General features: G+C 36.5%; 1 protein-coding gene across 3 annotated transcripts in view; it reads left to right on the top strand.

The window, feature by feature from the left end:
• LOC134538904 (dual specificity calcium/calmodulin-dependent 3',5'-cyclic nucleotide phosphodiesterase 1-like) overlaps positions 1-23,472 on the top strand; it is a 203,396-nt gene that overhangs the window by 165,520 nt on the left and 14,404 nt on the right. For 2 of the 3 annotated variants that reach the window (XM_063380515.1, XM_063380514.1), the window contains exons 5-7: positions 10,099-10,221; positions 15,714-15,963; positions 16,919-17,035. In XM_063380515.1, the coding sequence (XP_063236585.1) occupies positions 10,099-10,221; positions 15,714-15,963; positions 16,919-17,035 (490 nt within the window). The remainder of the gene's footprint in view (positions 1-10,098; positions 10,222-15,713; positions 15,964-16,918; positions 17,036-23,472) is intronic. The other variant, XM_063380516.1, reaches the window with a different exon arrangement.

Below are 23,472 nucleotides of genomic sequence, written 5' to 3' on the forward strand. Positions count from 1 at the left end.
GGCTTTCCGCTATTTCCTGTGCTTTCCGAAATAACTCCTTCAAGAACTGACCACGTGTGAGTGGAAGCAGCGAAAAATGAGTACAGCTTTTCTAAAAACAGAAACAGTTTTGTTGCATGAATACATTCACCAACGTGTGTTTTTTCCTACTAAGTTTACTGAATGTGCTGCACATGGAACATACAGCACAGAGCTGTTTATTGATTTAATGTGCGCTTGTAGGTCCCCATATTTTCCTGACATGTTGGCAGCATGTTCATAGCTCTGACCTCGGCAATCCTGGATATCATTGGTGCTGTCTTTTAGAGTACAGGTTACAACTTCACTTAAATTTCTTCCTGTGTGGCTGTAAATTGGAATGAAACACAAAAACCTTTCCTAAATGTTACCGTTAAGGCAGTATCTAAACACAAAAGATAACTGATCTGTATGGGAAACATCAGGTGTATAATCAACTATCAGTGAATAATATTTGGCCTGTCTAATCTCATTTAGCATGTGTTTACGAACTTCGTTGCCCATTAGCTCAATGAATTATTCACATATATTAGAAGAAAGATACGATACATGACCTTTTCCTTTGTTCCCATGTATCCTTAAATGTTCCTGTAAAAAAGGATCAAACTGAGCAAGGAGTTCCGAAATTCCTAGGTAATTACCATTACGAGGTGATCCAAGCATCTGATTATCACCACGAAAAGGAAGACCACGACTGCACAAACATTTTACAACTGCCACTACTCTAACAAGAACATTCTTCCAGTAATTTGTCTCAGTCACTTGTGCATCTAAATGTGATGAAATTGACATTTTCTTATTTTTTCTTGAAACCCATTTTAAAGAACATGCTTTGTGTTCAATACTGTTTTCATGCTCCCTCAATTTTTCTTCTGTTTTCTTCCAATTAGAAAAACCATTTAAAAATTTTGATAGTTTACAATTACTGAAAAGTTTTCACGCAAAGCAAAACACATTTCCCGCACATTTAGAGTACAATAACCATTTTCTCTCCTGTCGCTCTCCATTTTCAAGAACTCTCACAAATGCAGATGATGTTAGTTGACGAGTACATTTTGGATATTGCCTAGCAGAAGCTGTGTAGTCTCAATCATTATTACAAAAAAAGTCCGGCCCCTTATCAACACAATAACTAATCATTTCATCAGTGATATTGCCAGGCCATGCCGCAGGATCTTGCTGGATTTCTTCTATTAACACTGCACTATCAAACTCTACACTTCTTTCAGTCCTAGCACAGTTTCTAGAAGTTATGGGAATTTTTGGAGTTGTGTTAATGAGATTACAATTATCTATTTTAGTTACTTCTGTGTTTTCTTTAACTTTATCAGAGCTTGAAAGTGGTAAAGTCAAAGGCAACTTACCATCACAATCACATGGTTCTAGTGTTTGAGGAGGTTCATGGACCGGCATCGATGTCGGTGACTTACTCAGTAGTTATAAATATAACCATACAAGTTACAGCACGATGTGGTTTTATTGTGGAATCATGCTTTACAAAACTAAATAAATAGGTATCTAATTTAAAGACAAGTTATTATTCCGCCAGATATAAAATGGGAATTCACTTTAAATAATGATATGATATATATTTTTTTGATAAAATTTGAGGCCCCCTTGAATGTGAGGCCCGGGGCAAATGCCCCTTTTGCCCCCCCCTAGACGCGGCCCTGCATCCAACATTGAATGTCTGAACGAATATCTTATTATGCCTACTAAGGTAGTTATGCAATTATTTTCGTCATCCAAACACCATTTTTCATCCCTTCTGCTAATACTTGGTCATATAACATTTTTTTGGACAAATTTTTAAGGTAATATTAAGATGGTTAATAATAAATTCTGACGAATGTGATACTAAGGAAGTTATATTTTTTAAACTTTCAACCCCTGTTTTTTTCTGTTATAGTTCGTTTCATAAAGAGTTGTTTGAGCCAAAAGATTCAGATTTAGATTTAGGAATTTTACAGAAAATTATAATGTATTTGATAGTCTATTTATTAAAAAGCATTGTCATTTTTTTCTTTGTACCCTTATTTCCACCCACTGCAGTAATAATTGATTAAATAAAATTTACTTCAGATAAAAAGTTTTAAACAATATATAAAAAGTTAAAAAAAATACATTAATTCGATAGAGTACATGTTAGGGAAGTTTTATTTATATTCTTATTTCAAGCTCGGGTTTTTTCAACCCCCCCCAGTAATGGTTTGTATTATCCAAAATTGTTTCAGACAAAAGATTTCTAGTTTTACAAACAATCTGAACGAATTTGATTGTGCGCCTACGAAGAAAGTTATGTTTGTCATTCAACCACTGTTTATTCCACCCCTTGCAGTAATGGTTGGTCGTATAAAATATTAGTTTAAGGCAAATGTTATAAATAATAATTTTAAGTTTTACAATAAAACAAAACGGATTTAATAGTTTACATAGTAGCGTACATGAATTATTAATTTTTGAAATTCTACCCATTTATTTTTTCAACCCCCTGGAACAATTGTTCGTCTTATTAAAAATTGTTTCCGACAGAAGTTCAGATAAAAATTATAAGATTTACAAATAATTTAAACGGATTCGATAGTGTACCTACTAAGGGAGTTATGCTTTTTTTTTTAATTCTATCCATTAGTTTTTCAACCCCTTACAGCAGTTGTTGGTCTAATCAAAAGAATTTTCAGACAAAAGCTTTAGATAAAAAAAAAATTGGTTATCTGTAAAGTCGGTTTACGGACGATAGTTCAATGTGACGTCATAACAAAACATTGATGAAATGATTGAATACTTTTATGAATAAAATTGAATCATTTTTATTGAACTATCACTATTTTGTATGGATACAAAGGAGTGAAATGAAATCTACAATTTAATTGAAAAATTTACTTTTATTTGCACTCATTAATAAATTCAAATATGTTTATTACTTTAACGAAGAGATTATTTTAACTTTGACTTTTATACACGTTTGCTATTTAACTTCTTCCAATCTGTGTTATTCTGTTAAGAATAGGACGATGATAGGAAAAGTAGGAAACGAATGGGAGTGTTTCAAGTTTAATGTGCCTCGAAAAAGTCAAATCGATGGTTGTTCCAATCGAATGGAAGAGAGATGCGGCGCAAGCGTACAATGAGCGTAACGGGACAAAGCATAACGGGACAATGTGCGTAACGGGACAATGAATCATCCTTTTTCGTGCGTGCAGCCGGCGTTCATCGATTTATTAGACGTTGTCACGTCAAAAATATACAATTTACAAACAGTTTGAACGGATTTGATGGTGTGCTTACGAAGGGAGTTATAATTTTTTCGTCCTCCAACGATTTATGTACTCGTCGAAATGTAAGGGTAAAAATAAATGCAATTATGATTTTTAACTAAATTAACTTTTTGCTCCGACCAAGGATAAAGACAAGGACACGTATACATCAAATAATAAATTCATCAGTATGACATTTTTTAAAAATACATTTTGATCTTTTCAGATTTTTTAGGTTTATAACTACAGGATTTTAACATGCCGGTCAATATGGCGGACGCTATGATATGGTGATTGATACTACTCCACGCTAGCTAGAAAAAATAAACCAAGATAGTGGTTGCACACACTAGCAGACGAAAACATGATGACGTGTCCAAGATGGCCACCATGATGTCATACCAGTAGCCGTGATAATTATTCCTTGGCAATAGTGGTGGGGCGGGCAGTCTTTCAGTGGCCACTTCGAGGCAAGGATGTGATGGCATTTTTAACTGAATTACCTCAATGGGATTAGAACCGAGGATTCCAAGGTTCACGAGGTAAGTTGCTTTTTTATTTAAATAGTTATGGAATTTGTAAATAATTATTTTTTAATACATTTTAATTTTTTTTATAATTGTTTGGATTGTAATTACTGATTTTCAATATGGTGAACTTTTCATCATAATTCAAAGTGGTGGAATGCAAGATGGCAGAATATAAAATAGCGGAAAGTTCTAGAAAACAAAATGGTGGCTGCGTCATCATAATACAATGTGGGGGAATCCAAAATGGCAGCTCAGACATAATTATAAATGGCATGATTCGAGATGGCGGTAATGGTCAAGGTCACCTGAGATAGCTGTTGGCACCTCGGCACCTCAACCATGAAAAATGTGTGTAAAAAAAGTATGTAATTTCATATTTAATTCCTAGACATACCTTATACTCTGTTTATGTCTCATGGTTCAGTGTAAGTCAATGCGTACACGCCTTAACTACGCCAAAGATATGTCGAACAAATAAATGATGTAATAAATATACCATAATTTTCATATTAATATAAATTATATTTTTAAATATTTAAGTAATGTAGTTTTTATATCATATTAAAAAAACAAAGTCTACACGTTAAACTACAAATAATATGTATGTTACTTTCAGTTTTTACCAAAATAATTAAAAAGAATCCAAATCTAATTTTTGTGTTAGTTCTTTATATTATTCACATAATAGGTAATTATTTCCTATCAAAATGTAGTGTTTTATATTCGAATATCTTACAATATTTTTTGTTTGTTTTTATTTTCGTATGTTGAAGTACTCTGCATTTTTTTTTAGTAAATAAGTATTTTATTACATATTAGTTTCGTAAAATTATTTCTTTTGTGACAGTTGTGATGAGTTGGCAACTTAAACTCCAATTGATTTTATATGAAATTTATTAATTTTCAACGTCTATTGCTCATTCTCTTGGCATGTATGCAACGTGAGAAATCTTTTTATATTATGAAGTCCGTGTTTATAGCAGACCATTTTGCAAAATTTTCTTGTTTAAGCTTTGTTGTCAGTCTAATAAAAATAAAACTTGAAGCAAGTTTTTAGTATAATAACTCTACATTTTACGAAAATTTGTTTTGAAATTTGAAATATTTATATTTATAAAATTATTATTTGCTACACTATTATTATTATTTTGCTAAAAATTCAACTCAAATAATGTGTTATATTACAAATTCAAGTTAATATCCCGAGTTAAAACCCCAGAGCGAGATGTTGGTCGGTACTCTTTTAAGCCAGGTATCAATATTTTTATCTTGAAAATCTTTAACACGTGGTAATTAAAATACGGTTCAAACTTGCATACCTGTTATTTTGTTATATCTTTCGAAACAAAGATAAACTAATAATAGTACAAATTCTTTGTAATTTTGTTTTCCTATTAGTTAGTTCCAACTAATGTGGTTCAAATACATTATGCGTACTTAAGCTTTTATATTTTTATTGCTTATTCATACTTCTTTTCGTTTTAATTTTTTAAGCCATTAACGTGGATGAACAAAATTGACCTACAACATGTGGTCTTTTTTCTTTAACTCATAACTACATCAATTCTTTAGTATTAACAAATAATTTTAAACCTTCTATGATTTCACAACTTCGTTAAAAATTTTAAATATTTAATTTAAAAAAAAACTTTATATATCAATAATTATTATTGAAGGAAGTATACTATTTTTAACAACTATTGATGTGTAAATGTACATGTTTTCCCAGTTTTGGCCGTTTAAAAATGTTGACATACTGTGGAATAAAATTCTGTTTGTTTTACACTAATAACATCTTAAAAGTAATCATGAAGTTTGTCTGCAAAACAGTTTAAATGTTGAAATCCAATAGACATATATATTATTTAATTTTTTCAGTTGTGTTCTTTAATTCAATTGCCTTTCAGCCAGTGAATTTTAAAACAGTTATCTTCATAATTGTATTTTTATGAGAAAAAAAAATGTTTTTGATTGTTTCAGAAATTGAAGAAGGTTTCCTGCAAATTAATATTATCTTGCAGGTTATGAAAATTTTTCAAATATTTCAACAAGGCGTGATACATTTAATATGTTAAGTATATAACTGCCAAAAATAATTACTTATTGTAAATTTTAATCAACCTGACAAAAATATGTTTATTATTAGGTGCAATACTTGAGTTTAATAGTTATGTAAAGAGAGTCCACACAAAATAAATAACTATTCAATTGTTTTTCAAGTTGATTATTCTATGTAGTTGTTTACTTGAAAATGCTTTTATATGGGTTTTAACCACCTAAGGTTTTAAATTTTTTTAAATTTTATTTTTCACTATGTAAGCTAACCCGTAGGTATATGTTAGGTAATCTTCAGGTCGCTTACCCTGAGCTTCACCTTTAAGCGGGTAGTATGTGCTACTTATTAGCTAACGTTTGTCATTATTTAAATATGTAGGATATTTTTATTCAAGATACCTATCATTGGTTTTATTATTTATTATTAGTAGTAGTAGAAACCAGCTGGTTCTGACTCGTTTGAACGGGATGCCAATAATTATGGCACAAATTATGGAATGCTTACTGTAAATAAGTGATAAATATCTTACGAATTGTGGTAGACATTGTTATGGCACACCGTACCAGAAATATTTTTATTTTTTGCTGACGGTGTCTATTTTGTTATCTGCAGTCGGCAGCCATCTTGGAGTCGTGTTGCGACAGTCACTGGTGATATTTATTTGTACAAAAGTCCTGGGCAACTTGGGACCGATTCCACAGTTGCAGATCATGTTTAAGTTTTAAATCGGAGACCTTAGCCACTGGACTGGGCGGTAACTTGGTTAATAAATAAATACATAATAAATATATATTCAAAGTGTATCTTTGGAGCTATAGTGGTAATGTAGAGTGCAGGGGGTTCCAATAGGCAGTAACATGTTTAAATTCGAAGTTTGTTACAATTATGACGCCACATTTAATTCTTTACAATGTGAATCGCTACCATAAGCTATATCTAGTTTACACATGTTTATTTGAAATGATACTATTAAAAAGTAAGACCGGTACCAGCGTTAAGCAACCCGTAAATAAGTGAAGTATAAAATGTGCCTCTAAACTTTCCATTTCAAATTCATTTCTGGCTGGACTTAACAAAAGTTGAATGTAGTTCTCAACATTAAAGAAAACTACTACAGTCTTTAATATACCGGGTAGTCGCTTTTATCTGCTAACAGCCATTCATTAAAATTACATTAAAATAGTTAGTTCCACTGACGCAATGCTCCATTCTATTCCTGTTTCGGGGTTCGCGGCGTTTCTGTCCGTTGTGCACCGAGAACAGCATCTGGTGGGTGCGGTGTCAATAGTCATTCAAATGTCTGCGGCAATATTTATAAACAAAAAAAAAATAATCAAAATGAGTTCACCAAAGTTATACGTCCACGTGACCTGCGGGTATAAGTGGCAGAAACGTTGTACTTAATTGCATAACCGCAGCTCTTCAATTCTAAGTTGCCTAATAAAATACTTAGGCCTGTGAGTCACCAATGTAGAAGGTTCAGGCTTGGCTGCTCAGGAGCCAGGCAGCTCAAAGACATCGACCCTCGCACGCACACCGCGGCATGCCGTCCTCGGTTCTCGTCCGCTGCCCAGTTGTCCAGTTGTCCAGCTGTCCAGTTGCCCAGTTGTCCAGTTGTCCAGTTGCCCGGAGGCGCACGCATGCGCGCCGCGTTTCTTTCTCCGTGTAGCACTGGTGTCGTTCTTGCGCTCAACCAGCTTATTAGCTGCTTCCCCAAGCCTGACATTTTATTAATAAAAATACTATTTAAAAACTATTATAAGTTATTTAAAATTTACTGATAAATAAACCATAAGAACTATAAAAATGAAATAAAACTTGCATCGATAGAATATCAAACGTTTCCAAAAAAAAATAATAAAAATAATATCTATCTAAACAAAATTAATTCTCTAAACAGTTCCAGAAAATTTATACCATACGAAAACTTGTGCCAGTTAACTGGCCATAACACCAAATCTTAATAATTCACATTGTATTTAACTGATACTATTATTAAAATTTATAATACGGTATGTTTACTTAAGAATACCTTACAATAAACATGTGACATAATTCGTGGCTGCAAATGTATATTATACACAATTCACCATATTCAAGATAACTATCCATAATATACAGTATCCATTTTTGTTTGATTTTTTGGAACTGAACCACCGCGACAAAAAATCTACTGTCTTGGACTAGCAGCCTGCCTGGAATTAAATAGCCATTCTCTTAAACACAGTTATGACATCACACATCTTGAGGCAAAACTTCACATTGATTTCCACTTTTTTGTTGCTATAATGGTGTCACACAGAAAAAACCAACATATTTCCCGTTGCCCCTGACTGATTCAAGAACAATTGTAATAAATTATTTTCATCCAAGAGCCAGTGAATTTTAAAACTCTTTAATGACCTAGTCTTTGCTTTCCCCTGTAAGTATCAGTAGTAGGAATATCTGATTTCTGTTTTGGCTCTCTCAAACTCTGCAGAGGATTTAATTCTTTAGGATTAGAGAGTTCCAATATTCCGAAATGATTTGAAATATGCATTGAATTGAGATAACTTATTCACTTTTGGCAGTTGGCCTATTTATTTTAATGCAACCAATAATCACACTACTAACTTATGCGGACTTCTCGTATTCTGCAATTGCACCATTCAGATGAATTGTCATCGCTCGCAGGTTACGGACTTCCTCGTCTTTATAAAATTAACACCATTTTTATCAAGGTTTCATAATAGTGGATTTATTGACCACATAGCCATTTGGATAGAGAATATGTATTTCTAAGAAAGAGGCAAGGATTGTACTTTATTTAAAATTCACAAAGTAATTCTCGTGTAGGTGCGTATCCAAAGAGTTACATGGATATAAGATATATTGCAAATTAAGTGGTTTGCATTATGCTATACAGTCTATCCAAAGGAGAACATTTCTTCCAAAGAATAAGTGATAAAAGTATGCCGCAGTTAGGGCTCTGGTAGTCGCTCTTCTCTAGTTTGGAAACAGGGTTCCTAAAATACTACAGTTGGTTTCATATCAATATTGCACCTGCAACAGATCAGAGGTTATAAGTGCTACATTTCTATTTAAAACCATACAGGAAGATCATGGAGGACATATGTGCTGCATCACATCAACTGATATTTCCTGTTACTTCTCTTTGCAGCCATGCAGAAACATCATAGAGAAGATAGGTGCTACATCACTCCAACTAATATTTCCAGTATTTCCTCTTAGCAGCAATGCAGGAATATCTTTCACATAGGGGCTACATCACTCCAGCTGATATTTCCTATCACTTCTCTTTGCAGCCATGAAGGATTATCAAGGAGGACATAAGTGCTAAATCACCCCAACTGATATTTCCTGTCTTCACATTACAGCCACATAGTAACATCATGGAGAACATTGCAGCCAAGTAGGAACATGATGATGGACATAGGTGCTACATCACACCAACTGATTTCCCGTCCCTCCTATTTGCAACAATGCAATAACATCATGGCGGATATAAGTGCTACCTCAACCCAGTTGTTATTTTGTCTCTTGTCTTTGCAACTACATAGGAACATCATGGAGGACATACGTGCTACATTAACCCAACTGGTTTGTTCTTGTATTTTCTCTTTGCAGCAATGCAGGAACATAATGGAGGACACAGATGATACCTCACCCCAGATAATATTTTCTGTCATTTCTATTTGCAGACACGCAGGTACATAATGGAGAACCTGGAAGCTACATCACCCCAACTGATATTTCCTGTCACTTCTTTTTGCAGTGATGCAGGAACATCACGGAGTACGTAGATGCTACCTCAGTTCAGCTAATATTTTCTGTCATTTATATTTGCAGCCACACGGGAACATCATGGAGGACCTAGAGGCTACATCACCCCAGTTGATGATTCCTGTGATGTTTCTTTTCTGCCATGCAGGAACATCATGGCGTACATAATCGCTACCTCAACCCAGTTTATATTTTCTGTCTCTTGTCTTTGCAACCACGCAGGAACATCATGGCGGACATAAGTGCTACCTCAACCCAATTTATATTTTCTGTCACTTCTCGTTGCAGGCACGCAGGAACATTATGGAGGACAAAGGTCAACTGATATTTCCTGTCTCTTCTCTTCGCAGCAGTGCAGGAACTTGATGAGATACAGTGCAGCCGACCAGCACAGCAGGAGGCAGCAGGCAGCCTGTCTCGTGATCACTCTTGTGTCTCCATGCGCGCCTGGCAGGGACCACGGGGGCGAGGTGGACGCGGAAGCTGACCAGAGCGACTCGTGTCTGGGCGGGAGTCTGCACCGGGGTGCTGTGCCCTCCGCGCAGCAGAGACGCCTGCGGACTCCGGTGTGGGCCAGGTCAATAGTCGCGCCCGGAACTACCTCCACACACCTCTTTACTGTTGTTTTATTCATTTGAGATTTGGCAGTTTCTCGTTAACACTTAACAATTTTTAGACTTTCCAAACTTAAAATTATCTGGCTTGTAGACACGGTATGTAAGGGCTCTTTGTAAAGAAATTTTAATACTATTAATTTATTTTATGATTTTTTTCACATTATTAAAATTGCGAGAATTAGTAAAAGAAATGGTTGAGTATATCTGCACAAACCATGTTCTTTGCTGGTAAATTAATATTATGTAACTGCATGTAATTTTTAAGAAAATATTTAACAATATTTAGCAGTAAAATTATAATAATTGCCTAGGTGTTTGATTTCATTAAAGAACCGAGTTGGTTAATTAAACACATAATTTTGGTAGCTATTTCATCACATCACCAAATAATGGAAAAAACTAAAAAAAGGAAAACAACAAACAAATTAAAATAGACTATGTGATTTGCCTGCGTTAAGGGCTCTCCTTACTAGCATCAAATGTTTGCGAACACTGTTTTTTTTATGATAACACAAGGTTTGTCATCACTGCGAATCTGAAAATTTCTTTGCACATCTGAAGAAACTACAACAATTGTGCACATAAGTTAATAATTTTATTTTAATGGGTCAAAATATTTTTTTTAAAAAAAAATCTTAAAATATCCTAATTTGAGTTAATTTTTATACAGTTTGGGGAATGAAAGAAATTAATTAAGCTCATAGGCAAAAAAATAATAATTTGTTTCTGAAACAATTGTGTATTAAAAACCTATAGTCATCGCTTGAAACACCGAGAGTTCTTATCAGCAGTTTTCTGAAATGTTGGTCTCCTCCCATCTGTGTCGTGCTGCACTCGGTGGAGTCAGCCCGCACCACGTGTGCCTGTCCGCAGTCTGTGTGACCTTCCTACTCAACAACTACGTCCGTGTGTCTTAAAGCTTACATTAGAAAAGTTCTAATTGAATAACGTACTGAAAGTGTTTAAAAAACACATAGTAAAACTACAGATGGAAGAAAATCTAAGTTAACAGAAGAAAACTAGAGGTCGCTTGAAGCTAATCGAACCACACAAGAAAATGAGAGCAACTGCTTTAATCGCATAGAATAAAAAAAAATCCCTTTCGGCACAGCCTACGGGCGTAGGTAAATTTCGAAGTACCTGTTTCTTCTGGAAATATTTTGGAAACTTCTATAAAATCCTGGAAAATTTTAAGAACTTAATATACATAACATATTTATGTTCGCCAATAATACAAAATGATAGATTAAACATTTACCTATTTTTATGCAGCGAAAATATTATGAATTAAATTAATTTAATGCATCCAGCATTTAATAGCTTAGATCAAATTGCATATGATGCCAACTAATGTAATTATTCTATTTATTCGACCTTAAAAACCTACGTGGTCGTATAAAAATTTGCTTCGTACCAAGGTTTAAATAATAAGATTGTTTAAAATAAATTAAAACGGATTTGATACTAAGAAAGTTTGGATATATATTTTTTTAAATTTAAACTCCTGTTTTTTATGGTAATAGTTCGTTTCATCATTGAGTGTTTTAGTTAAAGTTTTAGATAGTATTTAGGATTCATACAATAAATTATAATGGATTAATTAGTATAATTTCAAACCTTGTTATTTCCACCTCTTTCAGTAATGGTTTGTTGTATGAAAAATTATTTTAACAAAAATTTTAGACAATATTGTTACGAACGTGAGCTGGCTGGCGGCCCCGCATGGCCACTGACGTGAGGCATGCCACGCGCGTCTGGCCAGATTACAAGGAGTGTCGCTACCCCCTCCCCGCGCTGTTGTCTATCGCCGAGCGGCCGTGGGAATTCCGCGGCCCGCCGCGCGGAGTGGCATGAACTGGCGCCGCCCTTCTGGACTGTTCGGGCGTCGGGTCATCCCGGAATGACGCGACTCGTCACGGCCGCTCTCGTCGGTTCGAGAAGTACTTCAGCAGCGACGCCGGCCTCCGCGACAGTTCCGGGAGTTCCGCGAGTTCCGCGAGCGAAGGGAAGTGCGACATCGGCGAAGAGGGTGAGGTACCCACCCCCTAAGAGTGGCGTGAAGCGGAGTTCGACTGGATCGTGAGAGTGCGGAGACTGTGTGTGTACAGGCGCGAGGTAAGGGGCGAACCACTGTTGAGCCTAGCTCCAGTGAGGAGTGCGAACTGTGAAACTTGACAGACATTGGGCGACTTGAGGATAAACATTTTAAGTGCCAGTGATTTGTGATCGGACATTTTAAGTACAGTTATTTATTGTTAATGTAAATATTAGTTATTAATAAAACTATAATAAAACTTAATTTGACTATCCCTTACGAACCCGGTTCCCCCCACAATATTTATAAAGTTAAACAAAAATAAGAATGGATTCGATAGCGTACATGGTAGTGAAGTTTTATTTATTTTCTTATTACAACCATAAGTTTTTGCTACCCCTTGCAATAATTGTTTGTTTAACAACAAAATTTTCAGACAAAAGTTTGATAAAAATTATAAGATTTACAAACACTTTGAACAGATTTGATTGTGTGTTTACTAAGGGAGTTATGAATTTATTTTTGTATTTTAAACCCTTTTTATCCACCCTTTGCAGTGGTTGGTTGTATCAGAAATTGTCTGAGACAAATGTTTTCGGTAAGGGCTTGCAAACAATTTGAACGTATTTGATAGTGTGCCTAGTAACGGAGTTGTGAATTATTTACATTAAAACTCTTGTTTATTCCACCCCTTGCAGTAATGGTAGGTCGTATAAAAATTATTTTATACGAAAATTGTAGATAATATTTCATGGTTTTGCAATAAATTAGAACAAATTTTTTTAGTGTACATGGTACAGAAATTATGAATTTATATTTAATCCTACTCCTGTTTTTTTTTTTCAACTCCCAGCAGCAATGGCTCTTCTTAGCAAAATTTGTTTCAGATAAAAGTTTGAGATAAAAGTTATAACATTTACAAACAATTCAAACGACGCCTTAATTCTCCACACGTAGCCTGGTTCTCGCAGTGGCCAGAAAACAAAACACCATAATGTGCCGTAGTTATGGTACGCCAACATCCACTAAGTAAGGTACACATATAAGAGTAATTGACACGGACTAGCTGTAAACAAAATGCAAAAATATATAAAAAATAATTAAATTACAAAATAAATATTTTAGCAATTTGAAGCGGGGCTACACGCCTCACTTGTCACTCTGCCGAACAATCACACAATATTAGGTTAGTATGTTACATTTTTAATTAAGTCATATTGCAATACACATGTTTGTAGTTTAAGCTTCGTTGGTGATGTATACATTTTCGGCATTTCGCGAAGCAAGTAGAAGCCTTAACTGGTCGGCCAATATGTTAGGATTATCCCGTGATGCGTAATCAATCTCTCCTGCTTATCTCTCTTGCATGTTTGTTATTAATGTACCTAAAATCTCTTAAGTTTTGGTTTGGAAGGCAATCTCATAGTCATTAAAATCGTTATCTTACCAATGATCGTCATAAGCTTGATCACAATAATTTATTTTTACACATCGTTTCCATCTTTTTGGTCTCAAAGCTTCATCACAGTTTTCGACCTTGTCAGCTTCAGGTGCTTTATTACAGTCTTCGATCTTGACAGCTTCAGAAGCTTCTAGATTGTTCTCAAAATTACGAGGGCAACTATAATTTCGTGTAAATGTCCCCCCCCCCATGGAAATGCTACTTTAGTCTATATATCTTATATATAAAATTCTCGTGTCACAGTGTTAGTTATCATACTCCTCCGAAACGGCTTGACCGATTTTTATAAAATTTTGTATGCATATTCAGTAGGTCTGAGAATCGGCTACTATCTATTTTATACCCCTAAGTGATAAGGGTTGTCCACCCCAAATTTTTTTTTTTTAAATTTTTGGACAAAATATTTATTTTATTTTTTTTATAATGTGGCATTAAAAAATACATACAACCCTAAATTTTCACCTTTCTATCACCAACCCCTAATTTTTAATAGAATTTCATATTTTTCAAGCCCGGTCGATAGCTGAATAATTAACACTTGATCAACCTTCCCCGCCTACAGCGAGCTCATTACCTGGATTAACACATATACCACATATTAATATGAAATTCCATCCCTAAGAGAGTGAAAAAGTGATAATTTCATTTTATAACAGAAAAAATCATAGGTCATAGATATAAAAATAGTGAGTGAGTGTCATTTCTTTATGTCTGCCACACGATCATACACATAGTAAGGTCTGGAATATTCATATTTTTCTCCTTGGTGAAACCAGCCCGCTTAGTGGAGCTCGCAGCGGCTAGCAAAATAAAGGTGCTAATAACAGTTTGGTTATTAACTTCGTCAATAGATAGTTATTTGCCTTGAATTTAAAACGCACCATCGTTTGATGCGTTTGTCATGTCTTTAATTTTCGTTTGTTATGTCTTTAATTTTCGTTTGTTTGTGCCGTATGCGTTCCTATACCATTCATCCAATTGCGATGAAATTTTGGTGAGTAGTTAGTTATGCGCATGCCCGTGAAGGTTTCTGAGACGGTATAACTATTTTGCAATAGTTGGAGCACAAATCGTTTCAAAAAATGTGTTTATTTCATATTATATAGCGGCACTTCGTCTGTTTTTGTTTAAGTGCACACGCATGACACAATTTATTTAAATATAAAAGAGAGTCAGAGATAGAGTAATAGGCCTATAATATATCACTCTATCTCACTCTATATATTATATAGAGTGAGATAGAGAGAGACAGAGAGATAAGTTGAGATAGAGCGAGGTATAGAGAATGAAATGGGTTAGATAAAGAGATATATAGATGTATAGAGCTATATAGAGATTTATATATAGAATAGATAGAGATAGTGTGAGGTATATATGTAAATATGTAGATATAAAGAGATAAATAGCGATAGAGAGATACATAGATATAAAAAGATGTAGATAGAGATAAATATATGTTTAGAGAGATGGATAGATGATTTGTATATGTGTAACTACTTCAAACATATTACAAAACAAAACTGAATGAGGCATTGCAATGCATGCCGAGCATTAGCTAGATAATGGAATCTTTTCAATTTTAGTAATCTCTTATTTTTATGCTTTTTTCTATAGTGCTTTATAGAGTCTAGACTACATACAGACCACCAATTTTTAGATATATACAGGTAAATAACTATACACTGGCTGAACGTCTGTCGGGATCTCAAAGTGATATAAATTATTTTGCACATTTGACATTCAAATTAAGAAGACAATTACTAACTACTAGGCTTCTGGGTTGTAGCCGCGTTCAAGGCGAATATTTTGATACTAGCTGCAGTACTGCAGCTCAGTAATTACATATAAAAATAAAGCACAACTAATTCCGTGAACGCCACCGCTCCCTGTATAATAGCCACTAGATTGCATGCAGGAGTGTGTGGGGGAGTACAGAAACACTACCCCCCATGCAGGCGCCTGGCGGACGAAGACGACGAGCTGTCCGAGGTGCAGCCGGACGCCGTGCCGCCCGAGGTGCGCGAGTGGCTGGCCTCCACCTTCACGCGCCAGCTGGCCACGGCGCGTCGCGGTGCAGACGAGAAGCCCAAGTTCCGCTCCGTGGCGCACGCCATCCGCGCCGGCATCTTCGTGGACCGCATCTACCGCCGCGTCACCAGCACGGCGCTCATGCAGTTCCCCGCGCCCGTGGTCCGCGTGCTCAAGGTGAGCCCCTCCCCTCCATCCCCCCTTTGCTGCCAGCAAACAGCAAGTGGCATCGTGAGTTCCTGCCGTGATAAGTCTGCCAGCTATTCCTTTGAATTACATTTGATATATATATATAGTGCTTTTTGACGTGATAACGTATTATAAATCGATGAACGCCGGCTGCATGCACGAAAAAGCATGACTCATTGTCACGTTCCGCCTGAGCCGAGCGTGCAAGCGAGAGCGCGGAACAAGCGATAGAGAGGCACGATCGGCCTGAAGCGTTCGGCTTGTGACGTATCTATCTCTCTTCCACTCCATCGGCCGATGCGTCCGAGTGGAAGAGAGAAGGCGGCAGCACACAACAATGTTTTCTTATGACGTTATCACGTAAAATCATCGTCCGTAAACCGACTTTACAGACAACCCCTTTTTATTTTTATTTTATTAACAATGTTATTAAAAATTTTTTATATTTTTTATATTGTTTCCTATTGTTCTATAGTAATTAATGGATTTTCAATAAGGTGGACGTGATGTCATAATTCAAAAGGCGGATTCCGAAATGATGGCTACATTCAAAACCAAAACCAAGTTCATGATCCAGAGACTTGATTTTGGCAATTTTATGGAACTTGATCCTCGCTGATAAAAATTAAGCCATCATGAAGGAAAAAAAATCCTCAATATTTTTTTTTTTTTCAGGAAACAGCCGGGAGAATTTTTCTCGATACAAGAATTTTCCCCTCGAAATAGGGAATCTTCCAGTTTTCAGATTGTTTTGCACTTTCTGGTAGAAGGTTTTTCTGTAAAAAAAAAAAAAAAAAAATGGACATTTTCAGTCATTTAGGCGAATTTTTGGGCAATACTACTCAACTAATATTTCATTTACGTTTAACTGAAAATATTGTTATGAGTAATTTGAAAAGGTTTGATTGATTTATCAAAGTAACTTGTTCTCTTCTGTTCATAGACATTGGACGACTGGTCGTTCGACGTCTTCGCTCTCAACGAAGCTGCCTCTTGTGAACCTGTCAAATACCTCGGTTATGATCTTCTCAATCGCTATGGGATGATACATAAATTTAAGGTTTGTGTAAGCCACTTTTTCTTGCAAATATTACTTAGGTTATCATACATCTTTAACTAACTGTTCTGTTTGACAAAATATTTTAATTTTTTTTACCTCTAAACTGTTTAAAAATTTATTTTTCCATTGGCTATCCGAATAATTAGTGTAATGTTTTTAAAAAAAAAATACAACTGTGTAATATGTGAGAACTAAGCAATTCTGATCCAAATTTATCCAAGCGTACATTACTATTTCCGCAGCTTAATTTGAAATGATATATTTTTATATAACGAAGTAACACTTGGCGTGCCCAGCCTGTTCGCCGGTGATGGTTAGAGTTGCGGGTTGGACCAACTCGCTGATTCTCAGGGGCGGGGGTGGGCCACGTGACTGGGAACAGGGAGACGCTGAGGACTGTATCATGCATGCCCTTCACAAGGAGCTGTTCACGAAACTAGCCCTTAACGTCAGAGTGCGAAGCACGTTCCACCACACTATCACCGACTAGCGGCGATCCTACAAGCTGCGGATCTCGCCCTTGCGGTGACTACGCTGTAACGGCTCAGTGCGGCGTGGAAACCGGCTACAGAGCGCTGAGGATAAGTTAATGGTGGACCGACAGTACTGCAGCTATAGTCGGTGCTGGTGGGGTGATTTACTGACACTACTGCAGCTATATTAGGTGCAGGTGAGATGATGAATAGACACTCCTGCAGCTATAGTTTTTGTGTTGAAAATTTTGGTGTTCGAAATACTGAAGTGGGTCGATTCAAGTTTACTGACAATGTAAACAACGGGAACCGCAGTTATAAATCCTTAGAATTGTTATTTTCGCAAATAGACTATAACTTAGAGATGTCAATGCAAGAAAGAAATGAAAAGAATGGGCTTAGCGACTTGTTGACAAAGTTTGTAGAAAGATAAAATACGGTCCAGGCTGTGAATTGCACGGTGAATAAAAGTTATTTAATTACTAAAACAACATGGCGATATAAAAACGTCTTAAAATACCTTAGTTTCCAATTACATCTACATATGGCAGAATGATACACAACCCTGGTGGATGAACACAATGACTTGTTTCGATAGCCGTGTGGGCGGCTATCGAGATATGGGCCGTGGGACCATTCCACTCGCTGCATTTCTCTGGTTTCGTACACTTGTTCTGCTCGCTCGACAAGGGGTGAGGGTGGCACAGGACACAACTGCCCATGCGAGCCGGGTGAGCCCCGATGGTTGTCACGCCTATCAGCAGTAACTATCAAAACATAATACCATCCACCCTAGTTTAGACATTCAGCATCCATGGGTTAGTGGATCCACTTATTTATGGAATCAAATTAATATAGCAAAACAATGCTTCAGTATTTATATCTCGTAGCATGAATTTAGTTAAACGAATCATTGAAATACTCTGCCCAGAAAATATGTGTTTAGTAAACAGGTGAAAGTCTAAAATAAAATTATATCATCAAATTTATGATTTGGTGATAGGGGTTTAAGTGGTGTTGAAACGAGCAATTCAATCAGAGAAAGCAAACTTAAGCCTTCATGACACTGGTCGCTTGGTCTGCCGAGTTTGCGATCCAAGTCTACTTTTTCCGACTCCCGACTTTGATAGCGCCGAGCACTCCCTTTCTTTTAACCAGCTATGATTTATTTATGAATTAATTATTTCACTATTTCCTAAATTACAACAATCTGAATGATGGTTCACAAACTAATCACACCTAAAAAGGCCCACTATTTACTTGCCCCGCTGGATTTCGGCTGAAAGGTGGCTCTTTCTACTGTTCGTGTTGCCACACACCTCAGTTGCACTACTCAAAGGTCCACTGCGCTGCGATGTCATCCCTGATGCACATTGAGATCCTTGCCCGCTATCAATCAATGAGGGAGTCACACTTCTTCTTGCTCGCAGGTCCATCTTCTGGGCTTGCCCCACGAAGAGTTGTCGTTACCCTTAAAAGTGCCGTGTCATCAAAGCCTCCTACAGCTGGAGAACAATGGCGTCCTAGTTACGCCACTTCACGCGACGGGTCTCTCGGGACCCGCAGAACCTTCCAGACGACACAGGCGGCACCCCGACTCTTCTGGAGGGCCGCTGATGGGATCCCAGTGAGTCCCAGTGGCCAGTCGGCGCTGGTGTCGTTCTTCTCCCACGTGATGCTGACAGCTCGTGCATAACACTTGCAGTACGGTACACTCCTGCGATGCATGTAGTACACTCAGTTATAATTTATAAAAGTCCACAGCAGTAATAATCCTAGAGGTAAATTTAATAGTTACTTAAAAAAAAGTAACTACTTGTTTACTAAAATTACTGCGATGATACAGGGACATGGGATGAAGCGAATGCCTCAACAGCTTCTGCTGTATGGTGTAAAATGCAAGAGCTTTTGGATGTAAAACAATGGCTGAATTTAATTCAAGAAATTAAATAACTATGGTTGGAGTGCACTGCAGAGCTTTCCAGATGAAGAATGGAGTGCCCATAGTCTAACTGTGGACACAACATGGCCAGAGGATCTTAATTGAGCCAGTGGGGCGCATGCCCTGCAAACAAGTCCTTTTGCCCTAGGACATGGAGTAGGTACTGACAGCGACGTGAGGACAGAACTAAACTTGCAGGGCTGATTGTATATGGTCTAATTTGTGTTAAGGTTATTATCATTTATTTAAGGTTTTCAGTTAGTATTGGTTGCTTGGTAAATTTTAAACTTTAAAAATTTGTTCGAATGCTTAAGTCATCAGTAAACAAGCGAAAGAAAAATGAACATTTAAAGATTTTTTTTTTGTCAAAGATTGTGAGTTTTGTCGTGAGATATAACCTGAAGAAAACCGCATGAGAATACAAGTGTTGTGTTGAAGTAAGGGTTTTGTCATGCTATCCAAGTAGTATGCATTAGTCGGTACTTTACCTGGAGTAGGAGTGTGGAGCTGGATCCGAGATCCGCCATCTTGGATTATGATACATGGCAAGCATTACCTGTGACCTTGAACATGACACCCAACTGAAATATGATAACCCGAGTGTAATTCCATCACATTTTACCAAAAACTCAAAGCACATTTTAATAAAAAAATTATAACAAATTAATAAAACTATATTAAAATAGTTACATCACTGTCTATGGGGTTGCTGGTTCAAACCCTCCAATACTATTTAGTAAAATATTAATGTCAAAATTATTTAATAATTTAATGAAAACACTTAAGTCACAGATTCGAGTGGTTTTGGGATCGATTCCCAATGACTGCAATAATTGTAAAAAAATTCAACATATCATTCCTCTACAATATTTGCAAACTGACTGATCCCCACCACTAATCCAAAGGAATATACATTATGCCAACCAGTATACCATTATTGCGACCATATTGTATGCCGCCATTTTGGATTGTCTTGTTGGCCAGCGTGCATAATCACCATATTGGTTAATTTTTACCAGCTAGAGCGCAGTACTGTCAATCACCAGATTAGCACCAATTGTAGCACCCGCATCTTGGCCGCCTTTTTGAGAATCCGTAATTATCAAAAACCAATTCGGAAATAATCGATCGAATAAATCTATATATTAATGAGTGATTATTTCAAAGAATATTAGAACTTTTTTTCGGAATTTATAGGTTAATAGTTCCTAAATTTCAATATGGCGGCCCAGACGGCCGATAAGATGACGGACGTCGTGACAGCTGATGGTCTGGTAATAAATATTACCACTGCACTCAAGTGGGTACAAATTAAACCAATATAGTGGCAGCGCCCTCTAGCAGACGACATGCATACTACGTGATACTGGTATCGAGTATTGAAAACCAGATAGCGATAGCACTCTCAATTAGACGTGTGCACTAGCGCTCCTAGTAGCAAGTACTGAAAATAAATATGGCGGCATCACCCTCTATCAGGTGATGCTATTATTCCTTGAAATTAAAAAAAAGTTTTATGTCCAAATATGAGTGTTATTTTTAATATCCCTTATTTAATTCTTGGTCTGGTAAATGTCTCGATGGCCGTGAGGTTAAAGGCGTATGATTTCCAACCCAGATGTCCGAGATTTCATACTTTAAATCACCTCGCTTCCAATGTAATTTTGATAATAATAAAATATGTCGACAAGGACTATAACAATATTGGCAAGTAATGGAACATTGTTCTTACGTGCTAGAAACAGAGCGATGATGGCGCTCTCTAGGAACAAACAGTAGAAACAAAGATGGTGGTACCCAAAATGTCAAACTCCAGCATAACCAAAAAAACAAGATGGCGGCTGTTTGCTTTTCTCCATTTGTTCCTGATAATTCCTGTCAACATTTTGTTGATGTTCTCTAAGTGCTTCTGGTCATTCCTGGCGAGATATATGTTCGTATTCTCCGTGTGCTCCTGGTTATTCCTGAGAAAACACTTGTATTTATTTTTTTTCGTAATTAGACAAGCAATTATATACTGAGTTTCGTTTGATTGCTGAATTTCTGTTATCGAATCAAAACATACAATATATTTTATCATGTGGAATCCAGACAAAAAATCATTACTCAGTCGATTACTATGTCTTGCGACAGCTGAAAAACACTATCATGCAAGAAGATTTCTCTTCCCTTTGAGTTCTAGTAAGCATCCCGCATTCCACGTTAAAAAAAATATTTAGCTCAACACAACACATGGTGACATCTGTTGACCAAAATTGGAACTACTGAAACCATTTCTTTTACATTAGATAAATTAACTCTCGCTGCTGAATGTAGCTATTGTAGCCAGTTGGAGCGTCGTAAATTTGTAGCCTCGTAAACCATATAGCTTCGTAGCTTGTAGCCTCATAGCCATGTAGCCTCGTAACCATGTAGCCTCGTAGCAGAATTTCATTGGAGCAGTTGGAGTCAAAACCAATTGTGCAGTTAGAGCCAAAGAAAGTTAAAGCAGATGGAGCCCAAGTCAGGAGCAGTTGGAGTCTACACCATATTAGCGATCGTATCCTACAGTAACGATCGTCTTCTAAAAGGATCGTATCCTACTGAGTTAAATGTTCGTGTAAATGTAAGCCTTTTTCGTTAAATGCGTCTAGTCAAGCCTGTAGTATTGTATCATACCGATGGGTTAGTATCCCTCTGAGGAGATCGTATCCCTTTGATGAGTTCGCATCCCTTTGATGAGTTAGTATCCATCACATGAAATCGTGTTCCACTAATGTGATCGTATCCCTATGTTATGCGATTTTCTTCCTCTTATGAGGTCGTATCCCTCTGATAAGATTGTGTCCCTATGATGATATTGTGTCCCTATGATGAAATCGTATCCCTCTGTTAAGATTTCCTTCCTCTGATGGGATTGTATCCCTTTTATGAGATTGTATTCCTCTGTTGAGATTGTATTCCTCTGTTGAGATTGTATTCCTCTGTTGAGATCGTCTTCCTCTGTTGAGATCATATCCCTCTGATGATATCGCATCCCTCGAAGATATCGCATCCCTCTGATGGGATCGAATACCTTCTGAGTTGAATTTTGTAGAAATATATGTTCTTATCAATATTTTATTCTGGACTGAATATTTAATGGTTCAAATCATTTGGTCTTGCATTATATTATATCCATACAATCGGTCTGACAGTTCGAAGACTCCTGTTTTGTCTGCTGGTAATATGTGATAATTGTTTGAAAGCAATAACAGGTATCGTTGAAGGCCTCATGGTTCGGAGATGTTTGGTCCACACGCATGACTTTGTAGATGACCTGTTTGAAATGTCCATCGATTATCGACGAAGAAGGCCGCTTGGCTACTGACTGTATGAGCCAGACCACCAAATTAACATGCCTGGCCATCCTGCAAGTTATGTCTTTCCAACCTATCTGATGATGGTAAATTTAATATTTTTACCCGAAATTATATTTTCTTGCACTGTCCAGGCATCAAACTAAGGACAGTAATCGATCTAATCAACCAGATGATTAATAGCTGATTTTTAAAAATGATTTTTGGAATTTTCCAGATTTCCTAGCTTAATAATTGCACATTTTTAATTTGACAACCAAGACGACAGACAATATGGTGGACTGCTCGAACACTGACGGTCTGGTAATAAATACTACTGCACTCTGGCAGGCAAAACCCAAACCAATATGGTGGCAGTGCAAGATGGCGGCAGCGCGTTCTAGCAGATGATTTGTTCACTAGTCCTCCTAGTAGCAAGTATTGAAAGAAAAAAAAAATGGCATAACATCCTCTTGCAGGTGATGCTATTATTCCTTCAAAATAAAAATAAAACTTAAGTCCAAATATGTGTGTTATTTTTATATATACCTTATCTCGGTTCGGCTGTGTGGTCGAAGGCATATATATTTTCCAACTCATAGGTCCGAGCAGTTGTGGTTCAAAATTACGTCAAGTATATACGTATAAAGACAGCCTACTCCAAGGTTGGTTTGGTAGCCGCACAGTCAACGGCGCTATGTTGAT

The sequence above is a fragment of the Bacillus rossius genome, chromosome 14 (assembly GCF_032445375.1).
Source record: "Bacillus rossius redtenbacheri isolate Brsri chromosome 14, Brsri_v3, whole genome shotgun sequence".
Taxonomy (NCBI): Eukaryota; Metazoa; Arthropoda; class Insecta; order Phasmatodea; family Bacillidae; genus Bacillus; species Bacillus rossius.